A 22,737-nucleotide genomic window follows, 5' to 3' on the forward strand; every position below is an offset into this window, starting at 1 on the left:
TTCAGAATTTATTCTAATGCCATTATTAAATTAGCTTTCCGGAGAAAAATGTTATTAATACTGTTACACACTAAATTCTCTATTCTTGCAAGTGTGACCAAATTGTAACAAGTTATTATTTGACTTGTGCTTTACTATCGGCAGCAAAATCAATGGCATGTTGCAAGAAAAAGTATAATAGAACATACAATAACTTGCTCTGTTACACTTTTTCATAGCTGGTAATACAAAAATGTGCATATTTGTTGTGCTGTTTTAATAGCACACATGAAAGTCAGCCAAAGTTATCTCAGACCTGAGAAATAAAAGAAAGGTTTGGCAGCAACACCAGCAGAATATGATCCATCTGAAACGTGATCCTGAGCTCTATCAGGACTTCCAGGACTGTGAAAGGGGTAAAATGTGGAATAGTGCAGCCCTGCAGTCAGCCTGAACCAGACTTGCAACATTTGTTGCCATGTGCCATTTTACATCTTAACAGTATGTGTAATTATCATCTGTATTTAGTGCTGTATCACTGAGGAAAACACTGATAAATACACAGACAGTATCTGGTATAACGAGTCACAGTTTTGATTTTTCTGTTCATCTGAAACAGATATCACCAATTTTTTTTCATCTTCAGACAAAGTTCTCTAATACAGAGTTCAATGAAAAGAGACAATGAAGACAATGAAAAGATACTATGTAGTTATCCATTTTTAACATAGCCCTTTTAAACGTAACTAGGTGTCTTGCTGGGTTAACTGCATAAAAATGTTTCTAACAGGTGTCATAAGGCAGCTTTCTCACTTCTAGTAGTGCAGGCATTTTCTCTGCTGAACTCCAGGCCTCTCCTTACCTTTGAGACTGACCCTCACTCAGGGCTCCAATGCTGTACTCACTAAGAAGTGTGGGCAAAAGTTCTGGAGGAAGGGCTGCTTTAACACTGTTATGAGCAGTAAGTTAGGGTGAGTGAGTGTAACAACAAGAGCAAATTAAACATCCAGTAACAACACCATTCATGATTCTGGTTCCTTATTGAAATTGTGGTTTGTTTGTTTGTTTGTTTGTTTTAACAAATATTTTCTATATGCATTGGGCAAATAGAATTCAGTCTGCGCCTCACTCTCATACTTAAGTTGAAGTACTCTTTGGATATTTTATAGTTATGATTCACTATACAAGATCTGACATTTTGCATGGAGTTGCTCTGTTTGCCAAACTGTTGTACAACTGTCTCAAAGACATACAGTTAGTGAATGTTGTTTTTTCTTACTACATATAGCATGTTTTCTTTTGCTTTGTTTACTGAAAAGCAAGTAAAAGGAAATATACTACTTATATTCTGCAGGCAGTGGGTTGTTTTTTGTTTTGGTTTGGTTTGGTTTGGTTTTTTTTTGTTTTTCACTATTCTTCTCTCAAAAAGCCCCCAAACCACAAAACATCTGCACTAAGATGAAGCATTGCAGACTTCAGACTTCCTCCTCTGGGAGAAGTATGAGAATACACATAAAATGTAATACATCTGAGTCTTAATTTGTCCTCCTTAATTTGTCCCTGAAAGGTAGATCATTGCACGAATGCTTTATGGTATTCACAGAGTAGATCTAGAGACATCAAACTGTTGGGTTTCTGCTCTTTTGTGTTGCTGCACACAATTGATAACAATTGATTGATTGATAACAATCTCCCAATTTCAGTTAAGAACAGCTGGAAATGAATGGGGAAAGCATCTATTGCTGTATTATTGTGGCAAGCTCTATTTAATTTTGTTACATCATCTACTCCAGATACAGATTCAGAAAATCTGTAATTACATAAGTGAACACTGTGAACCGGTATGACCATGGGATTAGCATCATTAAAGAAGGTGTTGCTACCATGGCATCATTAAATGTATGTTTTTTTAGTTCTTTTCCTTAGAATGCAAACAAATATTCAGGCTTAAAAAACTCACAGAATACATTTGTTACCTTTGCTCCTCCAAGATTTTATGTAGTGTCAGCAATTGCAGGAAAGAAAGCAGCGGAATAAAAAGGCAATGAAACTTCCACCACCACTATATACACAAACTACTGTTAATTTGAGAGATGAACAAAACATTTCTTACTGCATGCCAGGTAGATCCTGCAGTGAGCTCAGATTTTTCTAGCAGAACAACATCCTTCAAGCCAGCTTTAGCCAAGTGATAGGCTAGACTCACACCAACACAACCACCTCCAATGATCACTGTGTCTGCTTTGTCTTTACCTAAGGAAGGAGATGAGGCTTCCCTACTAAAAAAAAAAATAAAATAAAAATTTACAAACAGTTAGAAAAAGACAATTGGACTTTTCCCCACCTCTTTTGTTTATGGCTTTGACCATAATACATGTGGATTTCTGCTTAGGAGTTTACACACATTGCTTACCTGTGTTGAACCTAACTTGTTCACTCATATCCACTTTTAAAGTAAATGCTCTTTGAGGGTCATATAGGTAAATAGTAGTAATAAAAAGAAAAAAAAAAAATCAATCCACAAAACAACAAAACAAGTTTACTTCCCACTTGCAACTTTAAATAATATTTATCCAATATATCTTTATATGTAGATGCTATTTCTCAAAAAAGAAACTGATGCTGAACATAACAATATCAAAACCTGACTTTTCCAAAGTCCTGTATGTGCAACAAAAAAGGCTTTAAAAATATTTACTCAGTAAGACCCTCTAAAAAATTTCTAAAACCAATGTCAGTAGTATATATCAGTGTGCATGTTCATGAAGAATGAAGCTTGGTAATTACTTTCACGTGCTGTCTATTTTGCCATGTTCACAGATTCACGGAATATTCTATTGGAAGGTGCCCACAATGATCATCAAGGCAAACTTTTAAGTAAATGGCCCATGCAGAGACTGAATCCACAACACTGGTGTTATTTGCAACAGGCTCTGAACAACTGAGCCATTCCCAGAGCTGACATGTCCTGCTTTGCTTAAGATAAAACATTGTAGGAACAGGCTTTTGTCAATGGCCCACACCTGCTGCTCCACACTCTGCTTTCACTACTTGAGACCAGCATAAACCAGAACTGCTGCCACAGGCAGCCCCATTCCTCTGCAAGTCAACTGATCCTCCCCTCTGCTGTCTCATCCAGACAGCCAAGCAATAAGCTACATGTAGAAATTTATTACAAAAATTTAAGCAGTAATTTTTTTGGATGTGAGAAAAGGTAGGACATGTTATTACAGTAGCAGTACAGACTACCATGAAACCACAGTATCCTTCCCTTCAGGACAGTTAATCAATACTCAATTTTATCTCTCCTCTTACACTTTCAACTTCTCTGGCAACAGACTTTCTAATGTATAACCAGTCTTCTGCTTCTTCCACTCAGAAACAAAAGCTGCTAGTTTTATGTCCTTTGAATGGAGATCTTATAATATTTTAAATGCCATTGCAAGAGGAATATGGACCCTGCTCATACACTAGGATGTGGTGAATGAAAAATAAAATAATTGGGAGCACGAGACACCCACAGGTGTTTTGGAGCACCACACACACGCACGGGTCCTTGTTTCTGATTACATATTAATTTTTTGCAAGTTAACCGTGAGCTGTTTAACAGCCAGATGTGGAACACACCAGCTCCACTAGTGAATTGTGAGGCACCTGGTAATCGAGGTCAAGCATAAAGACTTTTCTCACTGTTCTTCTTTGCTGAGGATTTGAGATCTCCTCAAGGGCCTTTCAGCATCTTTGCCCAGGAGCCTGGCAAGAGTCTGGGGTTCACCTTCCCAGTGAAACTGACGCATTGATTTAGAAGAATTAAAGACTGTAGTCAAAATAGATTGTGCTGAGATAATGTAGCTAGGACTTCCCTTTTGCTAACAGAAGCCAGACTGAAGGAACTGATAAATCTTGGGAGGAACTGATAAATCAGAGAAGCTGTCAAACTAGGCTTTTGCATCCTGAATAATCAATAGACCCCATGAATACAATACAATCATAAATCAAACAGTCCTGGAAAAAACAGGATTTAGCTATCACTAACACTAAAGGTTAAAAAGTCAAGGGAGGAAGACCCACCTTACTTCATCATTTTAGGACCCTACCCCATAAAAAAGACCACCGACCCATTTCAAAGAACAGACTACGCATGCTTGATGGCTTTTTGGGCTAATTACCATATGAAGCGGGGAATGGGAGGTACCAGAGTTATGAATACGCATTTGTAGTTTGTGTATTCAATATTCCTGTACATAGAAGACCCTGTGATTGTCTGTAAATTGAGGTGTGTTTCTGGGAGCGATCCCGCACGCTGCCCGGCGTCGTAATTTATATATAAAAATTATATATATTTATATATATACACTTTCTAACTTTAAACTGTTAGAGAGTCTTTGTCCGTCATAGTTGGATATTGGTATTAGATCAATATCCATAGTTTTTTAATAAATCAAAACCACACAGTTCACCCAGATGTTTGATCCTGCCAGTTAAAACCGGTTCATTATTTGCTGATAATGCTGGCACGGCCCAGGAGACGGGACAACAGCCGGGACAACAGCCGGGACCTTGGTGGGCAAAGCCCCCGGGCTGGTTCCGGCTTTGCCAGGGGCACAGAGGCCCATCCCGGCCACAGGTGCCCCGGCCGGAGCCCGGAGCTGCTCCCGTCACCGAGAGCCTGTTCTGGGTATCCCCGACAGCAGCAGCAGCAGCAGCAGGGGCACCACGGCCGCCCCCGGCCCCTCAGCCCAGCCCGGCGCCCCCCGGCCCGGCCCGGCCCGGCCCGGCCCGCACTCACCGCCCCGGGGGCCGCAGCCGCCTCAGGGCTCCCCGCAGCACCGCGCTCATCCCGCACCCCGCAGGGACGGATGGATGGTTAGATGGATAGATGGATGGATGAAGAGCACTGGCTCCCCGCCGCTCCCCGCCGCGTCCCGTCCCGTGGCTGCCCCGCCGGGCCTGGCGCTCCCGGGGGAGGGAGCCCGGCCCGCCCCTTGGCGCGGGGGCAGCCTGAGGGCAGCCTGAGGGCGGCCGGGCCCGGGAGGGAGCGGGGCAGCCGCGGCCCAAACCAGGGCGCCCCGCGGGGTCAGGGGCCGGCCCGGGCGGGATGTGCTGCCCACAGTGTCCCGCCTCCTCCTCGGGCTATAAAGGCGCGGCCGGAGATCGCCCCGGGCCCAGCGAGCTCCGAGCCCAGCGAGCTCCAAGCCGAGCCGTCGGGGGGCAGAGCCGGGCACTCCCTGCGCCAGGAAAATGCTGCCGATCAGGAAGACCGCCAAGACGGGCAAAAGGGTAAAAAATTCTCCCTTCTCCCTCCCTCGCCGCTTCTCCCCGTGAGCCGGGACCCCTTGGGAGAGCCCCGAGCCCCGAGCCCGGGCCAGGCAGAGCTGCGGCCGCCCCTCCCGCAATCCCCGGGCCGTGTCCCGCAATCCCCGGGCCGTGTCCACCCCCCGAGCGGCGCCTTGAGCAGCGCGGCCCTGCCCCGTTAACCTCCCCTAAGGTACTGGGTGTATCCCTGCAGGTAAGGTCAGCTTGTGGAAACCTAAAGTAAAGCCATAATAGCTGTACCTGTTCGGCATAGAGGTGTAGAAGGTGTTTGGGCATCGTTATGGCATCTCATAGGATCAGTTAGATTGAGCTGAAAGCAGTCATAGCTCAAATAATATTTGTTTTCTCTGAATGCGGAGTGAAGCTGCCAGAGTACAAAACGATTTAGCGTAATGTTGTTTGACACACAAATTAAGCGGGATTTGCAATGTGCTGTAAATTAAAATAGTAAATATTTTAAGGATTAACTGTCGTTGGATGAGATTTCTGTCTCCAGCATCCTGCCTGGTCTATTTAAAAGGTGCAGATTGCTTGATAAGAGTGGTGTTTATAAAATCAAGCCAGGCTCCTGTGTATGAACACCCACTGCTCTTCCATTTAGCTAAAGAAATAAGTCAATATAAAAAGTTATCCAGGCACCAGCCATTCAGGCCACTAAGGCACAGCCATGAGCAATATCTAAGTCAAACTCTCTGCCATACATCGGTCCTGGTACTCTGGACTGCTGCTTGAGAAGGTCAGCAGAATCACCTATTCTGTCTTTTGCTTAAAGTTTGCTATTGCCATTAATAGGGCACATCTTTCTCAGAATGGATTTAACTCATTTTTGTGTGTAGAGCAAAAGAGCAGAAATACATAGAAGGAAGTCTGTCAGCTGTAGGTCCTACAGGTAGATTGGTTATAAAAGAAGAAGGCAAGGGGTGTTCATTCTGCTTTTTTATATTTTGGTATATACCACCTAATTTCAACACCTAGCAGAAGAAAACTGTTCTAAATTCCTCCTACAAGCAATGGACCTCACTTGAGGGCTTGAGATGTGAATTGTTTCAAGATTTATTTTCTCTTCACTGATGAAAATGTGGGTTATAGGGTGGCCAAGAGGCTTTTCACTTACACAGAACAATTACCTGCCTAAAGATGGTTGTAGGAGTATCTTCATAGAGGCATTTGCACTCACTCTTTCCATGCAGAGGTGTATGGACCGTGTGCTGCAACCTCATTCATAGTAGCAAAAGTAAAGCAGCAAAAGGCAGCTCAAAAAAAGCCTTGGATAGCTTTTTCCACAAACTGTTTCTGGTAATTTAACACCAGATTTGTCTCCTACCAAATCACCTGATGGTACAATTTTTGATCTGGATTAGACAGGAATGCACAGCTGTAGGTCTCTGAGAAAAAAAAAAGTTAATGCTGAGCTTTGGCTGGCTATATGGTGGTTAAATAGGTGGTATTTTGCACAATGCATAAAGTAAAAATGGTGCAACGAGGAGATATCAGACCTATAATAAAGTTTGCAAAAATGTTATTTCCATTTGAATCCAGCATGAGCTGATAAACTAAGTTTTCATGAAGTATTTTGTGCTTTGTATTTACCTCTCCTGCCATTAGATACCCTAGTGCTAGACTTAATATATCACAATATGTTAAGGTGCCATGGTCTATTCAAACATGGCTTATGTTGCTCTGTGTGTCAAAAGTGAAGATTTGCACTTCACAAAGAAACAGAACCGTGAAGAAAAACCACTATTGAATACTAGAAGTGACTTGTTAAAAGAAAGTTCTGTTGTAATACATTTAAATACATACATAGTAATATATTCAATACCTTTATATTATGTAATTTTGTGTCTATTACTTAATGCTCAGTTAAAGAGCAAAGCTGAGGCTGCCTTTTTGTTAAAGATTTCTTTTTCTTCTGCACACTTGCTCTCTGCACATTAAATTTCTGAAGCAGGCTTCATCTACAAAAGGTTCTTTGGCAGACAGAGGAAACACCGACTCAAGTTTTGAGCTTTTGCTGGCTCCATTTGAGGCATCCTGTTACAAAAGAAAGTTTGTTGCAAGCACACTCTTTACAAAAAAACCTCCTGACATTTGCACTAAAATTGTTTCTCCCTGGTTTCTGTGGAAACAAAGATAAAAACGTGCACACTTTGTTGAAGTTTTAAAGTTAATCGGGTCAATACTTTGGCAAGTCCATGGAATGCAACGGAATGTGATGCAGAGATTTGCAGGCCAACACTTGGCAAAGCTGTGCCCAGCAGCCCTGTAAAGACCAGTCCTTTGTCACTTTGTCCATTTCCACTTTGCTGCAATGCCAGTGCCTCAGGCAAAGTAGGTGATGCTCCCAGCCAGGCTTTGTGTCCTCCAAGGAATCTTACTGGCACAGTGCTCCTTACTGCTGGAAAGGCACACTCTTGTTCTGCCTAAATGGCTGGGAGGGACATCATAAGTGTTTGTCTTTGCTGGATATATGGCATGAGATAATTGTATTAATGAAAAGGAAATTATCAATAAAGATAATTACCGGTTTGAAGGGTAATTGTTAAACAACCGTCCACTCAGTGTGAAAATCACACTCAACTCTATGTTAATAAGGCTTTTCTTTTTCCTACTCTCTCAAGTTTCTTCTGTTGAAATGCCAGTGCCAACAAGAAAACTATGGATGGAAATTTCAGTCTTACCTTCAATTAATTCTTATCCTGTACGCACCACCTTCATATATGTAATCTTCATTCAACTTTTTAATATTGACAGAATTATGATTGCCATCCAATAGTTGAAATCAATCCTACTCTAATAGCAAGGTCCTTTTTAGAAATTTTGAACAAGTCAATGAAGCAATGAAAGGAATAAAAATATAATGTATTTTAGGATAAATCAATATTTGTTCTCATGTTTTTCAGTTTTACAAAAAAAGTAATTGTCACTTTCCTTGCATCAGTGTGGAGTTCAATGGAGAAGCAGAGTTAATCTTGTATAAGGTTTCTAATTTGGCACTCTAAAACATTTCAGGGCTGTGCAATACAGACAGGATTTTCTTTCATTTTGTAAATCTGGGTAAGGAAACCCAAGCCTGTGAAAAGACTGTCAGAAACTGCAAGTCAGCTTTCTGAGATGAGTCTTGTTTGGTAGGAAACTGTTGCATTCTTACTTTTCTGTCGTGCCTGTTGTGCCATCTGGTGTCACAAGCTGCTTGTGGTAAGGCTCTCTCAAGGTGGCATTGGAAGCTAGAGAGCAAATGAGCTAATAAAGAGATCAGTGGTATTTGTGTTTTATTTTAAGAAGTTTTTCATGTATTTTACAGGAGAATTTGAGATGGCAAATTACTTTCATAGGAACAGAGTTGGACCACTGACTCACAGTTCTGGGAACAATATCTCCGGAATGAAAAGTCTTACACATAATACATCTGTGCAAATTAAAGTCTTATGCTGCAAATGCTGCAAAAGAACACATCTACCATTCTTTAATTAGAATTTCAGGAAGGAAATTCATTACTTTTTATTATTGTGGCAAAAATATTTCTGCTAGCTCACAGATATTTATGTCTGCCTGGCAAATGTAAAAAGTAGCCACCAAGCTGAAAAACTGTAATTGTTAACCTGCCCTTCTGCTTTCTCCAGGGTATTCTAGAACGCTTGGACGGTGGAGAAATTGTGATCGGAGATGGGGGATTTGTCTTTGCCCTTGAAAAGAGGGGATATGTAAAAGCTGGGCCTTGGACTCCTGAAGCAACTGTAGAACACCCAGAAGCAGGTCAGTTTTACTGGGAAATGATATTCCTATAGTGAATGTGAACAGTGTAATGGTTGGCTACATAATAAATATATAGGAACTCATAGTAGGTTTTTAAGTAGAAATGTTCCTTGACACTGTAGAATTATATTAAGAACAGCCCAAAACCTGCTCATCTTACCTGTTTTACTTGCTCTAACATTGGCCAAAAGAAGCTGGCTAGGTAAGAATAGGAGAAGTGCAAACATCTACTTATGTCTCTTCAGAATGCTCTCCCAATTTTCAATAGCTTGGATCCCAGGGACTTTTTAATACAGATGTGGCTATATTTGTTTTTAATAGCATTCAGTGATTTCTCTCTCATGGATTTGTCCAGTCTATCCTTGCACTGATCAATTAAATCTTGTAATTTAAAATATCTCATGAAAAGAAATTCTGCAGTTAACTACCTGTTTGTTTTGTTCTAGTAATTCATTTATATTTTATAAATGAAAATAGGTTTTTTAATAATTCTTTCAAAGAAATGGCAGTTTTTAATTAACATTATAATGGGGGTACTTAATATTTCTGGCTTCACTAGAAAATGGGGAATGATAAACCTGATAGGAACCTAAAAATTGCAATAAACATTTAACAGAGTAACTCTCTTAAAGTGAACAGAAAAAAAATGACCAACCATTCTATGCCTCCTAGTGTAAAGGCTGTAGTGTTTAGCATAAATAGTGCAGAAGCAGATAGTATTATCTATTTATGCATGCTTCATTACAAGAAAGTATTTGCCCTAATAATATGATGTGTAGTTAATCCTACAAGTCAGTTCAAAATAACCCAGAGGAAAAAAATTGTTTTAAGTGTTTTCTATTCCAAATTAGTCATTTTCTGCTATACAGGAGAAGAAGGAAGAGGAGTAGAAGGAGAGATATCTTTGTTCTCTCTGTTACATCACTTTGTGCACTTCACCTGTTTATGCAGCCTAATCCTTCTCAGCCTTCAAATGTCAGTTATGTGTCACTTAGCATCCCTAATTTAGGTTTATGGGCAGCTTTAGATAATGCAGAGCTCCAGGAAAGGTTTAAGGATTGATGACCTAATTTGCTGACTCTCATCTTCCCAAAGAGACATTCCATCATCTCTCTGTTTCTCTCCACACCTAACTCTGTCTGCCCCTGCATGTTCCATCTTACAACTCATAGCACTTGTTCCATGCTCTTTATTTCCCCTTTGTTTGTCATTTTTCCACCTCAAAAGCCATGAACCCTCTGCTATTTTAAGCTATTTATAACTCCACCCTTCAGGACAAATGTGTTCATTTCTTTTTGTGCAGTGGGGTTGCTTTCCCTCCATTACTGCTTTTTGCTGCTGCTGGCTCAAGGGTCATGTTACTTTCAAAGCAGATGTAACAGAACACAAGAAGCAACTGGCAAAGCCAGTGGGTGTGAAAACCATACAGCTACCAGAGCTTCTTGTCCTTATAAGGAAAGGAAAAGGAAAGAAGATCTGAGAAGGCAGCAAGGAATAAAAGAAAAAAAAAATTAAGTGAAGGCCATTAACTGTATTACAAAAGAGATTTGCCAGACTGATAATTGTAAAAATTAGGAGAACTACATTTTTCTTCTGAGACAGATCAGGTATTGCTCTGTAGTGAGCCATGTGCATGGGTGCTTATTGCCCCTATCTCCTCACAGCCTATGTCTGTGTCTTTTATGAAATGCCCAACTCATGATGGATTTAAATGAAAAACTGATGTTTACACATTTGACTCCTAAAATGTGTCAAATTATTAATAATGGTTTAGCATAATATGTGACTGTTCTTTCCCTTTCTCAAGTGCTGGAGGAAATATGATGGAAGTCACACAAGTAAACTACAGAGTGTGTAGTTCTGTGGGTTTGATTAAAAAAAACCAGTGTATTTGACTGATAAAGCCTGTTTGCCTGAGGTCGAATGAGATTCAGGCTGATACTTATAACACTATTGTTTCCCTCAAAATGTATCCTGTGTTTCCTATTCACATATCTGGTATTTTGGGATATGAAATTTCCTTAATCATATGTGTTAGATAATATTTCATTTTCCTATTTATGTCACCATCCATATTCACACAAATCCCAGGCATTCTTTTAGGAATGGTCTTTAGGAATGGTCTACTATTGGAATGTCATTGAGGAGTTGTGAAAATATTTGTAGATTATTTTTTCCTTTTCTTATTTCCTGACCAGTTTTCATCAATGCTTTCTCATTCAGGAGGATAAAAAGTAACCCACTAGAAACATACAGAGACAGCCCTTTTGTTTGGGATCAATGGTCTGTTGTTATGATGTGGGAAAAAAAGTACTCCCAGCACTACAAATTTTTGTTTCTTTGTAAAGGTGTAAAAATGAAATTTGACCCCAGGCATTCAGGCAGATTCCAAGAACTTTTTGAAAAGTAGCTCTGCTATAACCTATGTTCCTGGAAAGATTTTTGTGACTGGTGGGCAAAGAATCACTGTGTTAAATCACCTGTGTAGTAGGAAAAGAAGCACTTTGTAGTTACCCAAGGTGCCAACTAGAAATAAAATACTGTAACAGTACAGAAAAGCAAAGGACACTAAACTACTTATCTTTCACTGAAAGCAGACATGCCTGCATGCATGTAGGTTGATTCTAGCAACACAAAATTCTGTTTGAGCTCCTCTGGTGTAGAAAGATGTGCTGGTTGCAGCATACGGGAGTAATTTTATTCTCATGACAAATTTGTATATTTTTTTAGTGACACAAACTGTGTTTGTAGACAATGAGTTGTGATAAACTAGGACTTCAGGAACACTTTCCTAAACATCTGCCACAGAAATTGCAGTGTTCTTGTGTGTGTAGGTAATAAATATCTTGTGTACAATATGTAGGGAATTCCTGTATTTGCTATAAGCTGTTGAGCATTTAACTCTGTTTTACATTCTCGGCAGCATTCTTGTAATTATTGTAAATATTATTCTGTGGGTATACATATAAAATCAATTGACTGTTCCTGCTGTGGCAATTGCAGTGCTCTGCTTACTGGCAGAAAGGCACAAGTACCATTACAGAGCCTTTTCCCAAAATCCTGTGGTAGGAAATTTGTCTATTAAAAGTAATGGCAACCCTCCCTTTAAAAGGAGTGTTATCTATGTAGTAAAACCATCATATGCAGAGACATATGAGAAGAATTAACTTTGTGCTGTGAGTCACTTTTCTGGAGCAATAAATCTTCTTTTAATTAAGGATGTGTTTAGCAAAATAGAGCTTTGGTTTTGGCTGACTAGACTCTTATAAAGCTTTGTTGGGGGAGAAAACTCAAAAATGCAAAATAGAGGAGGCAATGAAACACTGTATTCTTCCATATAATTATCATCTTGTCCCTTAATTTGTTGCTATGATACTTTCTTCTGTTTTCTTCTTCATAGTATAGAAGCTAAGATAAGACAGCTTTTTCATTTGAAGAATCTTTTATCTGGTATTTCTTGTTGTGCTTTCATGTTCTTTTGTCAGAAATCTTTTATCCCTTCCTAAATCACTATTAAAAAGCTCTATAAAGCTCTATATCTGGGAGATCTGAAGGACTGCAGAAAATAGAGGCTAGGCAAGGTGGCAGGCAAAACTGAATCTGCAGCTAAACTATATAGAAATCTTCAGTCATTCTTAGCAGGGAAGGAGAAAAGGAGAAAAACGTAGTGTTTTGATGTTGAGAAGAAAGGAATTCTATGCAGACTTGGCTACTGCTTCTAATTTCTCCTAATGGGTCTTCTAGTAAACACAATGTCACTTATTTTACAGTAACATCACATTAATAAACACTGGATTTGGGGATAACACAGTAGTAACTTTGTTTCTTAATTTGCAGTTCGCCAGCTTCACCGAGAATTCCTCAGAGCTGGATCCAATGTTCTGCAGACCTTCACCTTTTATGCCAGTGAAGACAAACTAGAGAACAGGGGCAATTATGTAGCTGAGAAAATAAGTGTGAGTAAAACAGTTTTGATGGAGATATGAAATAAATTGATCAACTTTGAAAGGTTTGGCAGAGAGATTATCAAGTTTTTCCTAACAGTTTTGGCCATATTTGAGAACCAGAAAATGAGATGATGGAATTTTGGAGTTTGAAACAGCAAAAAAAGGCAAGGTGAAGTGATAAAAAAACCCCTAAACACAAAACAAAAATCAAACACAAAATGGGGTAAGGATGAAGAGAGGAAAGAGAATGCCCACATTGTATTTTTTCTGTATTTTTATCTGAGGACATGGGTTTACTTGATTTTTGATACAAAGATTATAGGGAGTACTAAATGCACAGAGAGCAAAACTAGTGAAAAAACAGAAATGTTTTAACATCCAGAGAAATGACTGAACTGTAAAAATGGTGAAGAATCTTAGAGAACAATGAGTAGCTAATGAGAACAAAATGTTTTCAGAGCCACATCTTCATTAAGTAACAATTTAAAGAATCCAAGCTACACACTGTAGTCAATATTTCCTTTTCTCTTGTGTGAAGGTAATTTTTTACATCAGCAGAAGTACCATGTCAGTGTTTTCTTACCTCCTGCACAGAGGAATTGTAAGATGCTGGGTATGTTTACTAGACACAGGCCCAAGGTCCAGTGGAATTCCTGGCCAAATATTTCTGTATAGTTCCTTTCAGACTAGAAGGTTTGGCGTTGAGTGGTTTCTCTGATCCTGTTTGTTCCTACCATACGTTTTATCTTCTGAAAATTAGAGAAAATTCTCCACAGCTTAGGGAGGAAGGAATATCTGTATCTGTGAAGATACGCTCACTCAGAAATTAGGACAATCTGGAAGCTAGGGGAACACTTGAGGGTTAATTGAGGTCATACCAAAATATCATGTGATCAAATTTATCTGAAATGCTGTACCTTTTACATTCAATAGATGCAACACTGAAATGTCTGAAGCGGTAGTCCCAGAAACACAGAACCTCTGGGACAAGCCATGCTTCAGCTCTTGCTGACATGCAAAACTATAAAGGCTGGAGAGCACCTGGCATAGTGGGATTGCATTACATCAAACCTCTCAAAATTTATTTCTTGTCAGTTCTAGAATCAGGTTCCTCCAGGATTGTTCTCATTTATGGTTCCACCTCTCAGGGTCCCCAGACATGCACAAGTGCAAATGGAAGACAATCTGTCAGCAACAGCCTTAAAAATCAGCTGGGTTTTTTGAGGCAGCAATGTAAAACTTCAGCTGAAAGAAGACTATGGAGATTCTAAATAGTCTGTGGACTGCAGAGAGACCTGCTATAATCAATTAATCAATACTTGTTGAATACCACAAATAATGTTTTTTTTTCCTAGATCTTTTTTTCCTCAGTTTAACCTCTTTTTGAAAAGCTGTTCTAACCATCTCAATTTAGGTATAGAAGGAATATGACTTTCAGTATAGGTGGTTAATTAACAATATTTTTTCCCTTTATTTTAGTTGAAAACTTTAACATCACATAATTAATGATTTTTTAAATTGTCTTAAATAACCCTGTATGAATATGGTATCAGGGGTGAAGGGTTAATTATCAGAACACTAAAATACATTTAAGAAAAGAAAATTCCCATATATTTTGTTTTCCATCGACAAATTTCAGAATGAAAGCATATGCTTAGATGTGACTACCTCATTTTCTAAGAGGCAAAGAAATTTCCACTTCACATCAAACACTTTTTATAGGCTATTTGTGTAAGATCTGTTAAATGTAATGTATTTTGTAGTATTTGATAATGTGATAACTTAGAGGAGGCAAGAAATTAATGTTTGTTACTGTTTGAAAGAGTCTTATCTTCCTAATCAGTATTACTTAAAATTAATTTTATTTTAATTACACTTCATTTAAGTTGAAAAAAATATGAAAAAGCCATTATGACTTTTGACTATTTTTGTCCTTCTAAGGTTCTGAAATTATGTGCATACCTCTGGTAAGATAAAACTAACAGAATCTATATTCACACAGTGCCAAAAAGTGAATGAAGCTGCTTGTGACATTGCAAGAGAAGTGGCCAATGAAGGTGATGCTTTAGTGGCTGGAGGAGTCAGTCAAACACCATCTTACTTAAGCTGCAAGGATAAAACAGAGGTTAAAGCAGCCTTTAGAAAGCAACTGGAAGTTTTTATGAAAAAGAATGTGGACTTCCTAATTGCAGAGGTAAATCTGTAAAAAAAAAAGTACGTGTGTTCAGCTGTCACAGTGTTAACTTTTAAGATGTCTAGCTTTCTGCTCTGCTTTTTATCCCAGTAGTATCAGGTATTTTTCTAAATGCCCACCAACATCTGCAGGTGTTCTAGAATAAGACCTTGAAAACTCAATTTCTACCTCAGTCAAGTAAAATTCTGTACTGATACAAAGAAAAAAATGTTGATAGGATCTTGACTAATCCCTATTTCTTCCACTATATGGAAAGCAGCCTAAGATGACTTTTCTAGTTGTCAACAGTTTTTGGGTAATTCCTTGATTAACCTCCCATATGGGCATTCTTATTCTGAAACAAAAGTATCATTATTTTAAATTTATTTTTACTCACTTTTAAACATCGTTTTTTTAACTGTGTGGCTGGTAAACTCAGTTGAATTATGTTAGTATAAATCAGAGAAGTATCAAATCATTGTATTGATGGTGAATTTGGGGTCTGGATTAATATTTTTGTATTTCATTGTTGAGAAACAAAATATGTTTTAATTTCTTTCAGTATTTTGAACATGTTGAAGAGGCTGTCTGGGCAGTTGAAGTTCTAAAAGAATCTGGAAAGCCAGTTGCAGCTACAATGTGCATTGGTCCAGAAGGAGACATGCATGGAGTGTCCCCTGGACAATGTGCTGTCCAGCTGGTAAAGGCTGGTAAGAATCTGTTTCAATGTGCCCTTTAAAAGTATGGAACAAAATAAAGTCCCTAATAATTGAAATAAATAGATGTGTATCTTGTATCTGCCAAGGTACAAGGTAGCTTCCCCGTTATATCTGGTAAGGATTTTGACGCTGTACAGAAGTTTTTTATATGTACTTTACTGGAACAGTCTTGTAAAAACATAAGGAAATGCAGCTATGAAATCCTTGATAATCAGTATGAAGTGGGTGAGAGCAATAGCCAAAGACAACTGATACTGAATACAGCAAAATCCTAAACCTACTCGAATTTCATTGCAGACCCATCCCCAAATTATAGAATCACAAGTGTAAAGCCACTTTTGATTCTCTGCCCTTGTTTTTGCATGCAGTTCAAACTCAAGATGAGAGAATTAAGAGGATGAAAAAAATAATAATTTTGTCTATCGAAGGCACTTTTCTACAAGACAAGGGGAAGGGAAGAAGAAATTAATCAGGAGCATGATGAGCGGAGATACACAGATTTATGTATCTATTCCAAACTGCTCTTTTCCTTTCAAGCTGAGGTTGAAATCTAAAGGTAGAACTTGTGTTAGGGACATGCTACGTGTCTGCATGTGTGGCAAGAAAAAAAATCTGCAAGAAAAAAAACATTTGCCTTTAGAAAGGTAAAGAGTGCAGCTGAGGTGTAAATTATGTGAACAACCTCAGGAGAGTTGTGCCTGGCTCTAGCACAGCTGCCTTGATTTCATAACACTGATGTCAAGATGGACAGCACTGCTTCTAGAGTGCTGTGAAACCTTCATCTCCCACTTCCTGGGGAACTGTGACTCAAAGTTACTTTTCTCCTCCTAGGTGCCTCTATTGTTGGAGTCAACTGCCACTTCGATCCAGAAACTTCCTTGGAAACTGTGAGGCTGATGAAAGAGGGCTTGCAGGCTGCTAAACTGAAAGCCCACCTGATGTGCCAGCCACTTGCTTTCCATACACCTGACTGTGGAAAGCAGGGCTTTATTGATCTTCCAGAATTTCCCTTTGGTAAGACAAGGATATCCTTTTTGTTAGTGGTGGTTGGTTGGTTTTGCATTATTGGTTATTCCTGGCTTTTTTTCCCCCACAGCTTTTAGTACAGATGAAGCTGCAAGGGGTCCTTTTATTCAATACAATGAGTCCTAGTTATTATATCTGGCATTTTCCAGACAGATCAAAATGTAATACTGGAATAAAGATCATCCACATAGTGATAATACTTCGGTAGTATTGCAGCATTTGACTCAATGTGTAATTACAATGAAAAGAGTTAAAATGCCACAATCTAAATTAATTTTAATAACGTTCTTCCTCATGCTATAGAACCCTGTTTAAGACAGCTGTAGACTGCCCAAAGAGCAGCAGCAAATATACTAAACCCCCCCTGTTTTTATGGGTTGTGACATCTATCCCACAAGGCCTATGTGTACCTGTGTAAGGATTTAATGTGCAATACAATACAATGGATATAGGAGCATTATTATTGCACTCCTAATAGTTCAGTCTGTAACTGTGACTGTCTAATGGATGTGACACTAGAGAGACACCAGAAAGGGGACTTTAATATTAATAACAAATTAGCAGTTTGGAGAAGAAGTCTATAACATGTATACTCAGGAGAAATTCTACAAAAACTGAAAGATTCAATCATTTAATATTTATATAAGGCTTGTGTATTTAGGGCTTATTTTCATGTGAGTAAAGGAGGCCTTTAACGTAAGGGTAAAATCAGCTTAAACCTTTTAAGGCTGATTAGAAAATTCTTTCATTTTCAGATACCATACACCCTTCTTATCAGGATCAGAATAAATGGTATTAAAACATTCACAATTTGGATTTGCAGCAAAATATTGAGAAGTAGATGTGATTTTCAGGAAGCTTGTTTTTCTTTAAATTCCTCTCTTTACATAAATGAAGGAAAGACAAAAAAGTGCAAGCCTGAGGCATTCATTAAATGGTAATAACATGGCTGAGTCCTGAAAATATCTAAGATGTTTAAAAGTGTTAGGAACTCATTTATCCTATTCATTCTTTCATATAGTTCCTCTGATTGCAAGCAGAAAAAAAAAATCAAACAGATTCAGTAAGCAATCAAGTGAATGGAAGGATTCACTCTGGTTTGTTACGGTTCTTGGCTTGTGTGCTATAAGCAATCTGTATCATATCTCAGCATTTAGAATTCCCATGAATAATTAATTGGTGAAGACTGACTCTGTGGGTGTTTTCAAAACCCAGAAGTAGCAACTGATTGCTTGACAGGAGATAATCTGTTTGGTAAATCATTGTTAAACTGACCAAACTGCCTGGTTTTCATGAAGGCAATAACAGAGAAATATTTAGATATCTGAAGAGTACATAAACTCTGTAGAGGGCAACAAGATCTAAGTTTCTAGAAGAGCATTAGGTATGTTGTACTGACAAACTCCAGCAATTAGATGCCAGAAGAATTTATTTTTCTGTAGAACTTTTTCTATTTTTCTGTGTTTTCTCTTCTATGTTACTGCAATTTCTCTGAAATGTCACCAGTTAAATAAGGACAATGTTTCAGAAAGAAATTATCTGGTCTCTGAAAGCATATCCAATTATCTCGAGGGTAGATATACTGAAGGGGCAAATCTAGGAGCACGTTATAGTTTTTTTCATCAAGAGCTCTTTTGTTAGAGATATTTAATTCTGAATAAAGCCAAGAAAAGTATTGTATTGACAGACGTGGAAAAATAAAATTTTAGTCAGTTTTGGGAAGGTGTCTCTCCGCTTTAGAGACAAGGATGTTGTGTGGGACAGTATCAAACGCTTTTCAGGAGTCCAGGAAGGTGACACTCATCACTCTTCCCATCTCCACCAATACTGTAACCCCATCATAGGAGGGTACCAAATTTGTAGCCACGATTTTGCCCGAGTAAAGCCCTGTTGCCTGCCACCAATAACATCCTCATTTTCCATGTGCCTTAGTACAGCTTCCAGGGGATTTGATCCAAGGTTTTTCTGGGCATGGTGAGACTGGCTGGTCTGTATTTCTCTCCTTTTCCTTTTTTTTTTTCCCCTTTAAAAAGTGTGGGCTATGTTTCCCCTTCTCCAGTCACTAGGAACTTCACAGGACTGTCACAAGTTTTCAAATATGATGGACAGTGGCTTAGCCATCTGCTTTCAGATGAATTCATCTCATCAGGTCACATGGATTGTGACAGGCTGATGGAGAAGACAGGAGAGTAACCTATGCTGTTCCCCTGAAGTTTAGTTGCTTATACAGTTGTTGAGTGCACAATGATGCATTCTTACTGTTGATCATTTGTTTTAATTTTGCACTGGCTTTTAAATTGTATATGAAAGAAAAGGAAATAATGCATTTGTGCTTCTGATGCTTTCTATCATATCTGCAGGACAATACAAAAGCTTGTTTTCATTTGAACAGCTTTCTAAAATGCCTAATCTAAGTTTTCCATGAAATATTATCCACCTACTTTTCCTTTGCCCCATCTTTCCCTCTGAGACCAATATTTTTCTGTATAAGAATATTTAATTGTCTCCTTTCTGCTTTTTAATTTGTGAGCCTGATTCTTAACTACACAATGGACTTAGAGTATATCTGCTTTGTATCAGCTTCTTGCATGTTAGGAGTTTTTTGGGCAGGACATGAGGACATCCTTCAATCCTACCACTCCTTTGCGTTGCTGGAACCTTACTATCTCAACCACAGCTTCTTTGCCCAGCAGAGTTCAGTGTATGTTCAATGTTCAGTGTTCAGAAATGATGCTGCACTTGTCTGATAACCATGCTGGTTCATGTCCTGCAGATGTGCATGTGCATTAAGAAGTGGGAGGATTTTCATTCTTTTATTTCTGTATTTTTATTTCTTAAAGTTTCTTCTTAAGTCTCCATTCATTTCTTTCCAGTTATGCCATTCTTGTGCCTCCAGCTCCTTGAGGTGTGGCTTTTTCTTGCTCTTTTCACTTTTTACTCCTTTTCTTCCACAAGTCTACTCTCTCAGCTCTTGTTATTCCATCAAAATGTTCAACACAACTTGCAACAGACAGAAGGGTTGAAAATAAAGGTGGCATTCTAACTTACCTACATGCAGAACCTTCCACAAGGAATGGGTGTTTTGAGGCAGCAACTGCTCATGACTGGGATTATAACTTAGGGGTGGGCTAAGAAATAGCTACAGGTACCAGCTGAAACAACTGGCTGCCAGTATACAATAGTGGAAAAAAGTGTAGAAAGCATTTTTGAGGAACAATGAGCAGGATTATTCCTATTCCAGTAGGCTGATACAGTCTCCTTTCACAGATTAGTTTCTGGTAATCGGTTTTCCCAGGTATTGATTGTTAATTAGGAAATATAGCCATAACATTGAATGTACTCCAATTCTTCAGCTAAGAACTCTGCAGAATGGGAAACAGGATCAGCCTCAGAAGGTACAAGGTGCTGTTTTCCAAGGCCAAAATGCTTACAAGCACAGGTCAGCAGAGCACTGCAGAATCTGAAAGCCAGCCTTCTGAAAGTCTGAATAACTGACTGATTCTAGGTCAGACAGTTCAAACACATAAGTCTACATCTACAACCACTTTTGCAAACACAGTGCAAGTGTTTCAACAATGTGATTTCTTACCAAAAAAATGGATAAGAATTGAATGGACCATGGTGGAAACCTGAGATACAGAATGTCTTTGCAGGTCTGGAGCCAAGAATTGCCACCAGGTGGGACATTCAAAATTATGCAAGAAAGGCCTATGACCTAGGAATCCGTTACATTGGAGGCTGCTGTGGGTTTGAGCCTTATCATATCCGAGCAATAGCTGAGGAGTTGGGTCCTGAAAGAGGATTTTTGCCAGAAGCTTCTGAGAAACATGGCAACTGGGGTGACAACCTGAGCATGCATACCAAACCCTGGGTCAGAGCAAGGTACGTATATCTGACCTGAAAACAAACACACCTTTTGCAAATGTTTACATTGCTCTACAGAGCACACTGGTCTAGCTGATGTGGGCATCTAAATATCACTGTAAATATTCTATGTTTAGGATTTTATGTTTAAAAATTTGAAAGAATTAAAGCTGACCTAGGAGCAGGGAAAGGGGTGAAGGAGAAGTAGAGGAGGAGCTCCTGTGAATGTAATTCATGACAGTGAAAAGGAAAAACTGACAGAGTGTTGTAAATCAGCTCCTAATGGTGGCTGGTTTACAGTATTCCTTTCAAAGATGGAAAGATACTTCTTAAGCGTGTAACTTCTAATTGCATATTTTCATTCACATTCTATATCTAGATAAATGTCAATCTTTACAAGTTAGATGACCCTTTGCAATTGTCATTTAAGCCATATTTCCTTCAATATTATAAGGTTTCTGGGAAAAAAAAATTAAAAAAACCACCTGGATTTTTATATATATATATATATTTTTTTTTTTTTTTTTAGGGCAAGAAAAGAATACTGGGAGAATCTGAAGCCTGCTTCAGGCAGGCCATATTGTCCTTGCATGTCAAAGCCAGATGGCTGGGGAGTGACCAAAGGAGCCAAGGAGCTGATGCAACAGAAAGAAGCAACAACTGAACAACAGCTGAAGGAGCTCTTCCAGAAAAAGAAGTTCTAATCCATTGCAGTTGTGTAAATCTTATAATGATTTATCTACATACCATCTCAGGCTTCAGAAGAAAATCTGTGAAGATGAGTACTGTGTCGATTTATCAGTTAAAATGAAATAAAAGAGACAAAATCCAGAAAGAATGTGATTACATAGTAAATATTTCTAACTTTGGTAATACAATCCTTCTCTGGATGAATAGTTTAGAGAATATACAGTGAAAAGTAATTTTGAATTCTCATAATTGAGAATAAATGAACTTCTGTTATGTGCCATTAATTGTGTAGACACAGAAGTATCTGGAAATAATAGTTGGCTCAACTTACCTGTGAAAAAAGAAAAAGCCATCTAGTGTCAATGGACTTCAACTCTCAAGTCTGTTTTCAATTTGGTTTTATAAGAGCTTCCTCAGAGCTCAAGATTTATTGAGAACTAGTGCAGGAACACACAAACTGCCAATTATTTGTGGTCATTTTCTTGGTTTCAAGAGAAGAAAAGTAAACTGGAATATGTATATTGTAATTGTAATCAAAACCTAAGGAAAATGAGATCTTGCGAAAATTTCTTATATGCAGAGAGCTTTTAGAAGAGAAAAATGCTGGGTCGGTAACTCAGTTTTTGTCTTACGGTGCCATGTATAAAAGATTTACTCTTCTGGGGATAAAAAGGCTTAAGAAATTACTCTGCAAAAAAAAGTGAAATAAATAAAAAAGAATATAATGAAATAGTATTGTATTTTCTTCAGACCTTAAACTGTAAGACCTCAAAAATAATATTGTATCTCCAGTAAAAAAACCCTAATTTTCAAATGATGCAGCTGATTTCTGGAAATCTCACCTAAATTACTTGGCTATCTTAAAACAGCAAAACCCCTGCAAGTTTCTAAGACATAAGTCCTGTTTAAGAGTGGTACAACATGCCTTTCCTTTTTTTTTTTTTTTTAGCTGATTGATTCACTCTACAAGCTTAGTTTTAACAAATGAAAACCTCTGTTAGGAAATAGATCAACCCATTTAAGTTAAGAAAACCCATGGAATTTGTACATTGATTTGTTGAGAAGGTTTTCATAGGAAGGATACCACTATATTTAGAACTTGTAAAGGACACATTTCCATCATTTATTTTTGCTCAGGACCATACAACTTCAATATCTCTCTAGAATGAATTTCCACCCATCCTACATTAAGGCAACTTAACCTTAACCTTTATGAAAATCTCATTCTCACGGTTAGTGTTGAAAGATTAAGTCAGACTGTTGCAGT

The 22,737-nt window shown here is 38.5% G+C and overlaps 2 protein-coding genes across 3 annotated transcripts in view; one reads left to right on the forward strand and one right to left on the reverse strand.

The window, feature by feature from the left end:
• DMGDH (dimethylglycine dehydrogenase) overlaps nucleotides 1–4,929 on the reverse strand; it is a 41,259-nt gene extending 36,330 nt beyond the window's left edge. Inside the window, exons 1-2 of one of the 2 annotated variants that reach the window (XM_083883069.1) lie at nucleotides 4,769–4,929; nucleotides 2,093–2,255 (exon numbers count right to left, since the gene is read on the reverse strand). In XM_083883069.1, coding sequence (XP_083739195.1) covers nucleotides 2,093–2,255; nucleotides 4,769–4,818 — 213 coding nt within the window. In that variant the 5' untranslated portion in view covers nucleotides 4,819–4,929. Of the gene's footprint in view, nucleotides 1–2,092; nucleotides 2,259–4,768 lie in introns of both variants that reach the window. The other variant, XM_083883068.1, reaches the window with a different exon arrangement.
• Nucleotides 4,930–5,132: 203 nt separating this feature from the next.
• Nucleotides 5,133–22,030, forward strand: LOC310923331 (betaine--homocysteine S-methyltransferase 1). The gene is made up of 8 exons (XM_083884604.1): nucleotides 5,133–5,259; nucleotides 8,919–9,051; nucleotides 12,889–13,007; nucleotides 15,001–15,192; nucleotides 15,734–15,881; nucleotides 16,722–16,904; nucleotides 20,570–20,798; nucleotides 21,310–22,030. Exons 1-8 carry the CDS (start codon nucleotides 5,221–5,223, stop codon nucleotides 21,482–21,484), a joined length of 1,218 nt encoding a protein of 405 aa, XP_083740730.1. The 5' UTR covers nucleotides 5,133–5,220; the 3' UTR covers nucleotides 21,485–22,030.
• Nucleotides 22,031–22,737: the final 707 nt, after the last annotated feature.

Source organism: Zosterops lateralis, assembly GCF_965231275.1.
Source record: "Zosterops lateralis genome assembly, chromosome: Z".
NCBI lineage: Eukaryota > Metazoa > Chordata > Aves > Passeriformes > Zosteropidae > Zosterops > Zosterops lateralis.